The sequence below is a fragment of the Hetaerina americana genome, unplaced genomic scaffold, assembly GCF_022747635.1.
Source record: "Hetaerina americana unplaced genomic scaffold, ioHetAmer1.1.p SCAF_12, whole genome shotgun sequence".
Taxonomy (NCBI): Eukaryota; Metazoa; Arthropoda; class Insecta; order Odonata; family Calopterygidae; genus Hetaerina; species Hetaerina americana.
This window is the reverse complement of record NW_027286292.1, coordinates 1,677,403-1,692,500: the sequence shown is the minus strand read 5'-3', so window position 1 is coordinate 1,692,500 and position 15,098 is coordinate 1,677,403. Positions and strand designations below refer to the sequence as shown.

At 35.2% G+C, this 15,098-nt stretch overlaps 1 protein-coding gene across 6 annotated transcripts in view; it reads right to left on the bottom strand.

Moving 5' to 3' along the window:
* Positions 1-15,098, bottom strand: part of LOC139685644 (NAD kinase-like) — a 243,241-nt gene that overhangs the window by 20,704 nt on the left and 207,439 nt on the right. For all 6 annotated transcript variants that reach the window (XM_071582598.1, XM_071582595.1, XM_071582596.1 and 3 more), the window contains 4 exons: positions 14,546-14,740; positions 14,346-14,448; positions 10,909-11,181; positions 9,781-9,938 (listed from right to left, as the gene is read on the bottom strand). In XM_071582598.1, the coding sequence (XP_071438699.1) occupies positions 9,781-9,938; positions 10,909-11,181; positions 14,346-14,448; positions 14,546-14,740 (729 nt within the window). The remainder of the gene's footprint in view (positions 1-9,780; positions 9,939-10,908; positions 11,182-14,345; positions 14,449-14,545; positions 14,741-15,098) is intronic.

The window sequence follows — 15,098 nt, the reverse complement described above, 5'->3', positions numbered from 1 at the left end:
CCCACCAGTGGAACCCTTCCCTACATGCTGATACGAAAATACTAGCACTTAGTTCTTTTGGCCTGGGTATTGACCTTTGATGGAGATTTTAGCCCCTGGAGCCATCCATTATTAATAAGGCAAACATAAAAAAGAAGTGAATCACTACGTATCATCTAGGTACTTATATTAATTATATACAAAAGTGTATGTGCACTCTCCAAACATGGTTAGTCTAATAATTTTCATAACAAAGCTATTTTTCCACCTTGCTCTCATTTACCCATCCAAAAAAATGCTTTAAATGGCAACAATCTTTTCACCTATCACTCTCTAGAGAGTGAGGAGATTAATAAGATTCCCCATGATGATTTCCATTGTTGGGAATAATAAAGCCATCTCTGACCAACAATATAAATGTCCTTTGGTTATGTTCTACCCCCAACCTAAGAGATATCAAGTGTAAAGCTGGGAAGCGGAGAGGTAAATTATTTAAATTTAAGGCCCAAAGCTCTTGAAACCAACTTAAGTTACAAGAACCTTCTATTTACCATATTACCTATGTACTTCTTCTTCAAGAATACGCTAAAACGTAGCCATTGATATAATTGAAAATGTTAACTTGTAAATATGCTTTGCAAATTAATTGGTGCTTCTCATCATATAACTGCAATAGCAACCTTTAGTTACAAGTGCAAATAGTATAATTAACAAAATTTAACATGCTACAATTGAATTATTACACATTCAAAATGCCTAAAAGACCCATTTAACTCCTCATGAACCATCAATGCTGTTTGCTGTCTATGAAATTCTGCAATAGGTGAGATTTTTAATGTGCTCGGCTCACTGAGAAATGATTGATTAAAAAGGTCAAACAGATAAATATAAAAATGTCAACAGGTCATTAACCTCCAAAAGAGATCATCTCTTCATTGAGTCATCATTATCCTGCAAGTTTATGTCACCTTCATCACCACACACTCACATGGAATGTAATACTCCAGCCTTTTACAAATTATTTTAGCCGTCCATTGGCTGCAACTAAGTTTTTCTAATGAAACTCATTTTTATAAGATGAGTCCTCACTTGGTTCACTGGCTGGAAATATTGCATTACTTACATATTTAAATCATTCCTAAACAATCTCATCCATTTTCTCAGCATTCGTCTTAATTTCTTTTCATTCCAAAATTATTTTCTCCAGACCTTCAGAAATATCACTCTCATATTTTAGGGTGTCACTTATGTGTGTCCTTCCACACTTTTCCTCTCCAATTTGCAATTTTATTGTGAGCCAACTGGATAATGAGGAATTCTCAGAAACAATTGGCGCTGACACACAGAGGACTAGCACCTGTTCTGTGCCACCCAAAAGTTTCACTTCAAGCATAAAGGGGCAATTAGGACTGGCACATAGATAATGTTCCAGCATGCTATGCTCTATACAATTGCTTTCTGCGAGAGTGCTCGCATCAGGAAAGCATTCGAGTCTGTCGCAAAAATAAGTATATGTATAATATCATAATATCATCTTTTTAGACTCAAAGGGTCTGATCCAAAAAGAGTTTGTCCCTCAGGGACATAGGATTTACAGTAAGTTTTAAGTGGGAGTCCTGGAAAAAAAAACAGCAGAAAAGAGTGCAATTCACCAGGAAGGAGATCTTTGCTAACAGGAGGCTGCACCACGACAACACACCATTCTACACCACCTTCCTCATGACCTGGCCAAGTACAAAGCAACAATGATGCCCCGGGTACCCTACAGCCCCAATGTGACACCGAGAGACTTCTTTTTGTTCCCAAGAATAAAATAAGCTAGCTAGACAGGCAACCATTTTGGAAAACTGGATAATGCCGAAGAGGTTGTGATGAGGTGCCTGAATAAGGTTCCCGTTAATGCCATCCAGGGAGTGTACCGCGACTGGCAGAGGCACTGGTATCAATGTATCAATGCACAAGGGGGCTATTTTGAAGAATTTTAGTGATTTGTACTTTTATCTTCAATAAGTTTTTCTTCTTATTTTTGGGACAAACTGTGTAGTTCTTTTAAAGGGTGTAGGCATATAAGACTCTCTTCCACTACAAACCAAGCAAGGGGGATATTTTGGCCAGCATATTAAACATAAGTAAGGATGCTTAAGCATGTTCCAGCACAATTAAAATCCCTGAGATACTTTTAGTGGCATCTTGTCAAGAGCATTTTCATGCAGGTGAGAAGGCATTTAAACCCTTCAAATGAAGTAAGTTAAGCTCACAGCTGAATTGGTGGCTGCCAGAAAAAAATAGAATACCTGTTAGCATCTGAAGGAATAGACTACTAAAAGGCTGTGAAATTTACATTTTTAATGCAAATGATATGTTTAGCTCTGGAAAGAAGTAGTTCAATGCGGAGACCACCTAATGGCACACATCATTTAGGCAGATTTCACAGAATTTAGAAAAAAAATTCTCATTTGTATGTAATTTTTAGAAGTCATGCTTAATGGTTGGCACATGAACAGCATGGATGTGTATAAGCATTGGGCATTGGGTGAGCATTGAGTTCACAAATCCCTATTCACCCAGATAAATTCTAGAGCTAAAGGCACAATGTCATGAAACACAACAATTTTGAATGCATGTACATATTCCATTTTAACTATTAAAACATCCACCTGCTGGTATGATTTTTATGCAAATATGGTAACATTCCACCACTATTAATGTAAATTAGAAATGGGAAGCAGCAGGAAATAATTGCTCTTAATGGCTCATCACAGGCAGGAATTCAGGTATCTTACTCTAACTTGGATGTGAATTTAAAGTAATTGCTCTTAATGGATCATCACAGGCAGGAATTCAGGTATCTTACTCTAACTTGGATGTGAATTTAATGCAAAAAACCAGTTAAACTTTACGAACAAATACTGTGTAATTTAAATGGGGAGATCAAGAGACAAAGTAGGCACATGGAGAGAGAATATGCCATAGCTGTATGTGCCTAACAACAAACAGATACATAAAATGAAAACAAAAGGTGTAGTCACAAACTAGGATGGATCCAAATCAGCATCTTTCAACATGCATTACATTTTCAAGCTTCACTGCCACCTCTGATCTTAACTGGATAAAACATGTATGGAAAATCAGGAGGGTTCTCTGGAACTTGGATTTATCCAGTTTGTATGTAATAAGAGAAATGTTATAAACAAGTTAAGGAAACAGTGTTTTATGATGAAAATGAGTAACATGTTTGCGATAGCATTACACAAGTAATGAGCAATTAGTAGGTAAAGAGTTAACAACAAAATAAGATAGAACTCACTGAAGGTAAGCAAAGCAGGACATGCCCTTCCTGAACTGAGAGCTAAAAATTGATTCTCTCCAATAAAACCCAAATACATCAGTAATATCATTTTTTATGAAAAGTAAATATCATAAAATAAATATCATTATGCGTTTTGGTAACTTAATTTTAATTCTATAATTTGTTCACCAAATAAATAAAATCCCAATGGGGGATTTCATATTCACCATAAAAATAGACACCACTTTAATAAAAAATATATTAATAATAATTATTATTGGTAATCTACCAGTTGAGGTAGGTTTTCTATGGACACAAGCCACCAAATGGTACAGCGGCAATTCTCTTGTCTCTCTCTAAGCAAAACACAGCCAAACATCCAACTCTACAACAATATCCTCTTCATCTCTGTATACTTCCTCCCTTCATCCCGTACAGCATCCCTATCGTATTCTATTTCTGCCACTTCCTTGCTTGCCTTAAATTCTCTTCCACAGTATTTAATATACCACTCAATATCTCTACTCCTATTTTCTGCAATACATTCATTAACTTTTCCCAATTCACTGTATCAAATGCCTTTTCCAAATCTACAAGACTGGCAAATATGTCCACATTGTATACGATATTCCTCTCTATCGGTGACCTTACTACAATGGCATCACGTGTGCCTCTCCCCTTTCTGAACCCAAACTGATCATCCCTTAAGTAATCATTTACCCTGCTCTCCATACTTTTATTGATGAACCTGAAAACTACTTACACCGCATCCAAAATCAAACTCATTGTTCTATAGTCCTCACATGATTTAGCCTTTACCTTTTTCACAATAGGAACTAACACTGATCTAACAAAGTCTTCCAGCAAAATTTCTCTCTCATAAATACCACAAATTAGTCGACTTCCTCACCCATTCTCCTAACCTTTAAATAGATCCATAAGATTTTTGTCAACCCCCACAGCCTTATTTGATTTCTCCCTTAATGTCCTTTCTATCTCACTCTCAACCATGGACATAAGCTATCTTCATCTACGTCATATTCTCTTTCTACATCTAACTTTGCTGGCCTAATGTTTTACAGTGCAAATGCAACAATTTTGAAGCGTAAAAATCATTCACCTAATCCTTCGATGTCCGACTGAGAGCTTTAGCCAGTTAAACTCCTTAGACATCCCCTTATACTCTGAAATTTTGGGGGCCTTAAAGGAACAAGATGTTATGACAGAATATCATACAACCAATGTCACAGATATTTGCAGTTGGGCTCATATGAGGGTTGCTATTTATATTTTCAGCCTAACAAGAAAAGACGTATTTATTGTAGAAAATGGCTTTGTTGTTTTTTGAAGTATTCTCCATGATAATCAATACACTTTTGCATGTGCTCGAACCAACTTTTACAACACTTTTTCCATTCTAATTGAGGCACCTCCAAAAAAAAAATCATCGCACGAAAGTGTTCACAAGTTAGCTGAGACAAAATTTTCAAGTCACTGCAAACAACACAAGTTACCATCAACTGCCAAGTGTTCTAAAAAAAGTTAGCGTTAAAAGGGTCAAACTTTCAGAAGGAAACATTAGATGGCGCCTAAAGCACTTAGCATTGTCCAGGCTCAAAATATAAATAGCAACCCTCGTAGGTCCACAGTCCACCAAGTTAAAGCCAATGTTTTAAACACAAGGTGTTTCCCTTAGACAAATGAAAAGAACTGCCGGAGATGCGACAACATTATCTTTGAACAGAATCATCTGCTTATATGCAATAAAAGTTACTGTTGTGGCATCTCTCACAGCTCTTTGAATTCCCACACGGTTCATGTATACTACATCCATCCATCTCTCTTGGAAATTTTCTGGCTCAACTAATGTTTTCACAACTTATCTCAGATCGTAAACACAAATTTTCCCTTCTTGCTTTCCGACTTAATGATAATGTTTAATAATAATACCAATTTATTTAATTAATTCCTGAAATCATCTTTGAAGTTTTAAATTTTGAAACCGAGAGCACATTTTACACACATTTTTTCTATCATTTTCTGGGGTTTTAACACTGCGTTTAGTGTTGATATTGATATGACAAGTTACTTAGGGGCATAAAGTGAAAATATATGGTCAGCTCTTTGCTAAACATTGATTTTATCCTCTAATGATATTCATTTTATCTAATATTTGTTTGCCATTTTAAATTGACTTTCATCACTCCCGTAATCATTAATTTTACACTTGTAAATAAAAAATTGGAAGAACTAAGCACGCAATATGAATAGCAAAATTGCTTGAAGTATGGGAAATAGTAAGGAGAGAGATCACCACAGTTTAAGAGCATGAGAGTTAACGGCACAGCAGTTTCAACCATTTAATTTTCACATTCACCTTCATGAAAAGGAAGTACTGGCAACATTTGGCCAAATAAAATCTTATTAAAATCTTCATGATATTTATTATATTTTAAATGTTTATGCACCGTTCTATGAAATGGTCCCATAAAAAAGCAATTCCAATTGCAACTGCTATGAAATTTGCCATACTTATTTCTCATGTTATGATAGCACTACCATCAAATGAAGAAATGTTTTCTTTGGGAAATCAAACAAAACAACATTCATGTTTTAAGTTTAAGCTTACGTGTTATCGTATTTATTATGTATATCCATACAACTACAGCTCGTTTATCATTTGATTTGTGTAAAGTACACCAGCCACCACCTTGATTCTCATCAACTGCTGCAAATTATGGGATATTTAAAAATTTAAGAGCGTAATAGCTCTCAATGGATATGATTAGATTACAAGGACTCAGAAATTGTGGGAACCTAAAGAAAGTGTCACAAATCAAGGGAAAACAAATTCCAAGGACGTAAAAGCAATATTTCAATGTAAATTTGTCTATCTCAACATTGTCCTTAACACTTCATGAATCTCATTTTTGCTTCATATCTTCAAAAATATCAAGGAAGCCTGTTGGCAGCTGAAAGCATTTTGGCATATCTATTCTCATTGTTAAAAATAGTGAGCTGGGTTATGGGTTGAATTTTCAAAGGAAAGCAATTAGTAACTAGATTAAACTGTGATTAGCATAAGCTGAAAGAAATATCTGGGCATACTAAATCATTTAGCATTAGAGGTTATATTTCTACTTTCAAAAAAGAGACTTCTAGTGAAATATTAAGAGTTGGTAATGCATATAGCATTTCTAATGCAGTTTTGGATATTCAATTTGTGAGAGCTACATTTAATTAAACAAGGACTATCTGGTTGACTTTTGGTAGAGTGATTTTTTAGCATGCTAGGTCATGAAATGTATTTAGCTTAAGTTTTTACCACTGCATAATGATAACCTACCTGTGCCATTTACCAACTTTAATCAAACACTCATTAATACTAAACAATGGGCATGTTAATTAAACTCAAGGTTCCTCCAAAGGGAGTCTTATACATATGCATGTGGAAGCTTGTTAAGATTTTGAAAGTTTTAATTTTTGTCAGTTTATAAGTCTAATGATTTGCTTGGAAGCATTCCTTTAAATATTTCTTACATTTCTTAATGCTGTCATATCAAATTTCCATGTCCAACCTTCCCTACTATCTATATTTCTTAGTGTGATGTTTATAAAAATAGCCATAAATATCATATTAATATGCAAACAAACTGAAAACTAACGAGTGCACATAAGCAAATTAAATGTGCATAACATTTCAGTCACTTAGATCCTAACTTAATATTTCCATCATTACTGCCATTTACCAAGGTACTTTTTAAATGCCATCTGATATCCAGTGATGGTCAAAGATCAGACACAAACAGAGAAATAAATTGTTACTTCATCTTATTATCAATTTCCTTCAAGCGTAAATGTAAATATAAATCCAAAGATGGGAGGCAGAATGCGCTTCTTCCATGTCAAAATATTCCTCTACATCCTACCACCTTTTGGCGACACGTTATCAAGGAAAATTTTGAGCAGGAAAGATATTGAAGAACATTTCTCTTCTATAAAAACTATTGATGTTATTTAGTCGAATATCCTCTTTTGAATAGGGTCAGACTTAGTAAACAAACCATACTTTTCTATTGCCCAAATTAAGGCTATCTGAACATTTTGTTTGTCCCTGATGCACTGACTCTTGCATTATTTAGAGGTTAATTTACACCGCAGGCACTGAAAACCTTTTCTAGCTTCTTATATACACTAAAAAGATCAGTTGAAAAGGGCAGATTAATTGACACCCAGATTTTTAATTAGAATCCTTTCACAAGCAATGATGGTGCCAACGTCGAACTGATATGCTGTTATTCAGAAAACATAACAGCCACAAAATGTTCATTCCCCCAGGAATTATGACCTGAGATAGATGAAATTGTGTTCATTTGGCCTACTATTAAGGACAATTGTACAATTCCAATACTCACGCAGATGGTGAATCACTTGTAATATTATGGAATATTCAACTTAGGGTGCCATGTATAGGCCCCACTTTTACTGATACATTTTACAAATAAATCATAAGAGTAATCAATTGTGGCTTGAGTACTACTTTAATACCAAGATTCTCATGATTTGTAGCATTCGTTATACTCCCACTGTATTGCTAATCTTGCTCTAAACCACCTGAAACTGAAAATATATTCCAGAATCTCATAAATCTAGCATCTGTTTGGCATAAAATGACAGAGCACTTATATATCAATCGTCACAAAGTGACATGTTATATCAGAAAATTGTAAACTTCGGTTGATGTTTGATACAGGGTAAGAATAGGATTGTCCCAAAACTGGAAGTCTGGACTAAGAGTTAAATGTTGTTTTAACATTGAAGTTCCAGTATTTGATGATATGAAGAGAATACTTAGACAATATTGATCATGATAAATGAGGTGCCTTGTCTGTTAAAACTGATACTTGAAATATGCCCATGGTATATTTCAGAGAGTAAATACATACCCTCCATTTTCAAATTCATGCTCTCAACTGAAAAATATTTTTAAACAGGCAGAGGTAATATCTTCAATGCATTTCCTACACTATAGAATATAAAAATGAGATTATGACATGATGACAATTTCGGAGCTTGGTTACGTAAAAATGTACCCATTTAGCAATTTATTCCATGTTGAAAAAGGAATTAAATTAATACTCATTTTGCAGGGGATTTATAAAACTGAGATGTTGCATTTTAAATGTTGGGATTATGATATGGATCCTAATTAAAAGTAATGTTACAAAGTGCAAAGTGGATATTGAAGAGACAAAATGGGATCAATTTCATATAAAATTTACAATGTGAATCTGGAGGTCTAAGGACTATTTCAATCATGATACTCTGTTAATTGATTTCAGCAATACTTTTAATTCACTGAAGTAAAAAAAAAATACCAAAGTATCTTTCCTCTAAATTTTTATTCGGTACAACTAGTTTTGACATATTGGCATCATCCTCAGACACTCGTAACTAGTTTTACGGAATGATAATTTAGTGGAAAGATAAATTGGTATTTTTATTTCAGTGATATTAGATTTCCAGAAAGTTAAGCCTGAAAACATCGAATAATCCTTTCAATATTTTTGCTCCAAATTTCTTCACAACATTTAATGAATATTAAAAAGTACTCTGAAAGTGTTTATCTATTCTGAGGGATGTACTGAAATCCTTCTTAAAATATTTGTAAATATTTCTTTTAATTCAAAATGTTAATGAAAATTAACATCCTTTGTTCGACTGTATTGACATGGTATCAGATGAGCTGATTGCAAATGCAATGTAACCTTGGCAAGTCCCTAATTTGGGTGATCACATTGATTATTTTTTACTAATATGTAGCTAAGACAGACCATAAACAAAACTAAATGTATAGATTCCAAATAGTAGTTATTACTGTCAAAATAATGAACTATCAGAGTGCCTCAAGAAATATGTGCGACTTCCCCATCAGGAATAAGGAATAATGTAAACTGAATTTCGAAAAGCCATTTATAGTTCCAAATTAGATGGTAACAGTGTAAATACAATGTTAAAACTTAATCATCAAGAGTCAATGCTGGTGGCATCCAAAAAACATGATAAAACTCATTGGTTCCTCAGGGATAGAGCTAGGTCTTACATAATGTAATGGCAAATGGTAAAGCTGTCTATGCAGAGGGAGATATGTGCCATCTTGAGCTAACATATTTAATCATACCAGAGACTGCAAATTTTAAGTCCTTTTGCATAATAATTTTCATTAATACAAATTAATGAGTGCTTCAACCAGAAAGATGTGACTTTATGAAATATGAAAGATATGAAAACATGAGAGTTTAAATAGCAGTGCATTTTGAAATGCTAGATTTTTGAGGCCCTAGAACATTCAAAAATAACATTTTTAACCACCTACAGCCAGTTCTGAAATTACTCCAAGGATTAAAATTAACCTTTTAAATAACCTTTCTTAATTAAAGTTTCAGGAAATAATCATAAAACAATAAATATGGAATAGCAAAGAAGATTTGGAATGGAAAAAATTTGAATACCTTTAATTCCACCCCAGCAGGAACGACAATAGGCCGAAATGATAATGAGTGCGGGCAGATGGGAGTAACCATGATTGCCGGGACACTAGGGTGGATCATGGAAGCCCCTGCCGCAACAGCATATGCTGTACTGCCAGTTGGAGTTGAAACAATTAAACCTGAGGAATTATGGAACAAATCCATCATTTCACCAAAAAAAAGAAAGACATAATTCCTTCACAATGATTAGAAATATGACCGTTCCTAACATGAGCTAGTAAAACTGGAATTAACCTGTCTATATAATAATTCATGACCAATGGGATAAATAAAACTTTTCCTTTTACCCACATAATTAAATCAATAAATTGTTCATAAGTTGCCATGGAATCACAGCATTGGGTTCAAAAAGACAAATTTCCAAAAGGAAAACCAATAGAAGGCTGATAGTGAGGCAGGGAAAAAGACTGACTACATTCTTTTTACCTAATATTTGAATATTTTGCAATGCAGAAGAAAATATGAAGCATGACAACAGGATTGCATTAACTTGGAAGCCTCTAACTATATCAATTGTGAAATAATGAAGATAAAAATTTTCCTCGATTAAAATTAGTTTAAAAGTTAATGTTTACATTTGAACCTAATAAAAGATGCATTAAGCTGACCATTGAGGGTCTAGCGATGCCTCAGAAACAAGGGCACCTTTAAACTGAAGAATGCATCATCCAAATAGAATCAAATTATAGGTTGCGGGAAATAATGCTTGAAAAATATGCTGGATATCACTCGAAATTATTGTTCTCTTCAGCACCTGGATCGCAAAGCACAATCCTATGAATGTGCATAGGGCATTTACAATATCCCTAAAGATCACTTGGGGACCAAGATTCAATCCTCCTTTGGCAGGATAGAGCAACAATACATTACTGTTTTTGGGCAATTGAAAAAGTTTTTCAACTTAAACAAAGAACCAATGAGAGATATTTCCAAAACGGGTAATCTTCATGGTAAAAAATGCCATTAAGGGAAAAATTTCCTTCTCAGGACTCATTGTTTTATATTTTCATTACAATTATGTGGTATATTGTGCAAGTAAATGGCTCAAATTCTGAGAAATGATCTCCATAAACATTTTTCATTCGTTACCATCTCCTTGAACGGAAGTGATGTGTTTCCCATCCAAGAAGAGATCTATATTGGAGAGGTATGGCGATGGGCCTCTGTCAATCACCACTTCATTCAAGACGAGAAGGTTTGTAGGTGGAGGCAGTCCCTGACGCTGCTGCCCCTTCCCTCCAACTCCACTCCCTGAGCTGCTCGATGAAGATGAGCTACTGGTGAGGAGGTTGCTGCCACACTCATCTCCTTTACGCATTATTATGCACCTCAGTCGGGACCTCAGAGTCAGGGCTGCATGACCTGAAGCACAGAGAGTACTTGTCAACTATGGAATCAACAGGTTAATTTTTTTTCAAATTATTATGACATTTATTTTTACAAGTGAATAACAATTTTTTTACAATCATCCCCATACACACATGTAAGTCATAAAATGTGCAATGAAACACAAAAAATTGCTGTGACTCTTTAGAGTAAATCAAATGTCACAAGGCTCTTTCTTTTTTGTTGTACAAGATCAAATTTTATGCGGCAAGTATCTCTCCAACCAAGCAACAGCAGTACACAACCGCATGGCACACGGTGGGTTTCAAATATTAAATTGGTTAACATGGATACTCGCTTCAAGAATTACCATTTGACAAGACTATATTACTGCAAAATACAAAAATAAAATGAAGGAATGAATGCCATCTAATATAAAAATGGGATAGTATAAATATTCATGGGGAATTCTTCCCATTAATATTTGTACTACCCATAATGTGAACCAAAATGAGTTTGCTAAAGATGATGAGTCACGAATTTTATCATTTGATTATTCTCCCTCGCTTTTTCCATTGCTATGTACTATGACTGAATAAAACTAGTAAACTTATTATTACTATTATTAATATGTAAGAAGAAGTAAGTACATGAGGGCTCATACTAATATATTTTACTTAATACGAGTACACATAAACAAAGTGAAAAAGCTAGATCAAAATTTCAATAAAACAATGAGATTGGAAAAAAACAAATTGTTTGAACTGGTTATTTTGTTTTTTTAGTTGCTTCTTACAATTTGATGAAAGATTAAAACAAATCATAAAAGGTAAAGATAGGTGTATCCATCACCAAATAAAGTACATATGCATATTAGAAATACAATTTATAAATGTACATCCACCAGAGTTGAAAGAGAAGAATGTCGCATAAAGCAAACCTCTGGTAATGGAAGCAGAGTTTTTCCAAGAAATCAGTTCAATCAATATTTGATTGTGTTTTCATCTTATAAATACGTATTAATACAGGGCTGAAATCCATTAAAGCCTTTCATAAGTAGGAATGGACTGCCTAGTTGTCAGCAGATATGAATCCATGACAACAGAAATTTGAATACTACAGTTATCAACCTAAAGGTAGATTTGATAGGCAAGGGTAGACTCACCTATCAAACTGCCTCTATGCTACTTAACCTAATAGCATGTGAAATTCACTCATGAGGGTAGAGGGGCAATTACTTTCCCCGCGCCACCTAAGGTTTCCGCGGATGCTCTGGCACCAAAAAGGCTAGGGTGAAGCCCAACAAAACATGTTTTTATCATTCTTGCAAATGAAGTCAACAGGCATTAACTTTGGATGAAAAAGTAATGTGGACAACTAAGATATGTACCACTGATAAGTATTTAAAGAGTGGAATCATTTGAAAGCATTAATTACTGTTGGCTGCATTAGAGAGTAAACATATGCATAATTAAAATATTGAGCAGTAATCTACCTGGAATGATGTCTGGCATGAAAAAGGTGACAAAATCGGAAAAAAAGGGCTTCTGTTATATCTAGACATTCATCATATAAATTTTTGGGAGGCATTAAGCTTAAATTTATTAGTTATAAAAACACAGTTATTTACCCAAAGATTGGTTCGGTAGATGATGGTATAGCCCACCCAATTCTAAGCCCGACGGCGTTTGAAATTCACGCATCAGGGTAGGAGGGTGAGTTCCTTTCCCTGTGCCAGTTATGGTTTCCCAGGAAGATCTGGCACCCAAAAAATCACACAGGGCGGAGCTAAAGGTGCCCAGAAAGGCATGCCCGGGAATCAAACCCAGGCCCTCCGGTCATAGGTCCAACGCTCTACCCCTGGACTACCACTTCCCCGTATACCAAGTATATATGCAATATTTAAATTAAAAGCTCATAACCTAGTACTGAAACATAAAACCACTGCATTGATAAATTCATTATTAGGTTATCTACCGGTTGAGGTAGGTTTTTGGATGGACCAAATTACTAATTCAACAATTTGTGACCCCCAGCAAAACACAACATCCCCCTCTACATCAGGTCCCTCTTCAGCTCTGAGTACTTTCTTCCTCCCTTCATCCCGTCCAACATCCCTATCCTGTTCCTTCCCTTTCCTTGTTTGCCTAACATTCTCCCCTCTATTACAGTCTTCAACATCCCACTGCCAGTCAATACCCCCTTCATCCACTTTTCCTGCCTCCATAGGATTTCTCCCAACAAACCCCTCTCTTCACCCAACATACCAAGTACTTCCTCATTTGTTTTATTCTCTGTCCATTTCACCTTCTCCATTCTTCTCCACACCCACATTTCAAAAGCCTCCAATCTACATATATCCTCCTGCTTCAATGACCACCTGGCTTCCCACCCTGAGGGCGCGGGTTCAAATCCCGGCGGTGTTGAATATTTTTCAGAGGTATCTCGATCCCTACTTGAGGTGCTTTGTGGAGGGCACTTTGAGTGAGTACGCCGTCCGTCGGATGGGACGTTAAACTGCGGACCCCTTGGCGCCTTTCGTAAAGAGCAGGCTAATGCCGACGCCGGGTTTCTCTCCACCCTTCATCCTTTCCTATCCATCCCCTATGGCGCAAATGACCTTAGCTGTCGGTCGCCTCCCCTTAAAACTACTACTACTTCAATGACCACATTTCCGCGCCGTACATAGCTATGCTCCTTATCAAAGTTTTTACGAGTCTTTTCTTAACATCCTTACTCAACGTCCCTCTCATCAACTCCCTCCTCCTTGTGAAATCCTCTTTGCCTAGCGCAATTCTTCTCCTTGTGTCCCTACTACTTTGACCGTGTTGGTCCAAAACACTACCGAGATACATAAACTGTTCTACCTGCTCTAGTTTTTGCCCTCTTATTTTAATGTTTAGCTTAGTATTTTTCTTTCTAGAAAATCGCATAACCTTTGTTTTATTGATATGCATTGATAAATATAATACTAATATGAAGATGAATGAGTCACATGAATTCAAATTTTCGTCTCAAAAATTGTTATGGAAAAAATGAAAGTTTCTAGGAGATCCTGTGAGAAATAAGGTTTTGCACATGTTTTGTTCTGGTATTTATATCCTTAGTTTAACAACAACAGCTTTGATTCCATTTGGCACAGAACCATGAGCAGTAAAATATTTTCGAGGAGAGTAAAAACTAAAGAATCAAGGACAAACCTTCTAAAACATTTGTTACTTGCTCTTGGAAATTTTCGAATTCAAATGGTGTGAGGAAACCCAATGACCCAAGATGAAAAGCCATAACAGGAGGTACAGATTGCTGGAAATAAATTCAAAATCATTCCATTAATATGCAATTTCTGCAAAATGTAAGAGTTTTAGGAATCTTTAAAAAATATTTTGTAGAAAGTGCTTACCTGAAATAATAAACTTGCATACAAAAGTGTTCCATCACCTCCCAAACAAATAATAAAATCTATTTTATCTGTCAAATCATCCTTCCCATCCCTAAATGTCATCAACTTTTCTTTCACAACTGAGAAGCCTGAATTATTTAACAGGAGGGGGTCATCCATCACAGATTGTTCCACAAACACAACCATTCTCTTTTCCTGCAAAGGAAAGAATATATCAAGTGAGTGTTACATACAAGCACAGGAAGACACAATACGTACTTATGCCCTTCACTAAAATATTTGTACAATTAATGGACACAGAGTTTGAATTACTAACTATCTGTGGTATAACATATGTGCTATTTACATTTATCAATTATTTTTAAATTAGCCAATATATTGGAGATTAAGCAAGTTTTACACATTCATTATTACACAATGAGTCTAAATTTGACACCCTGCATATTCTTTTGATGTCCCCCCATTTAATTATTAAAAAAATTATTGTAAGCTTCTAAACAATCATGAATGGCCTGGATAACTGCAAAGGCCAATATGGCCTTTGTGGTCAAAA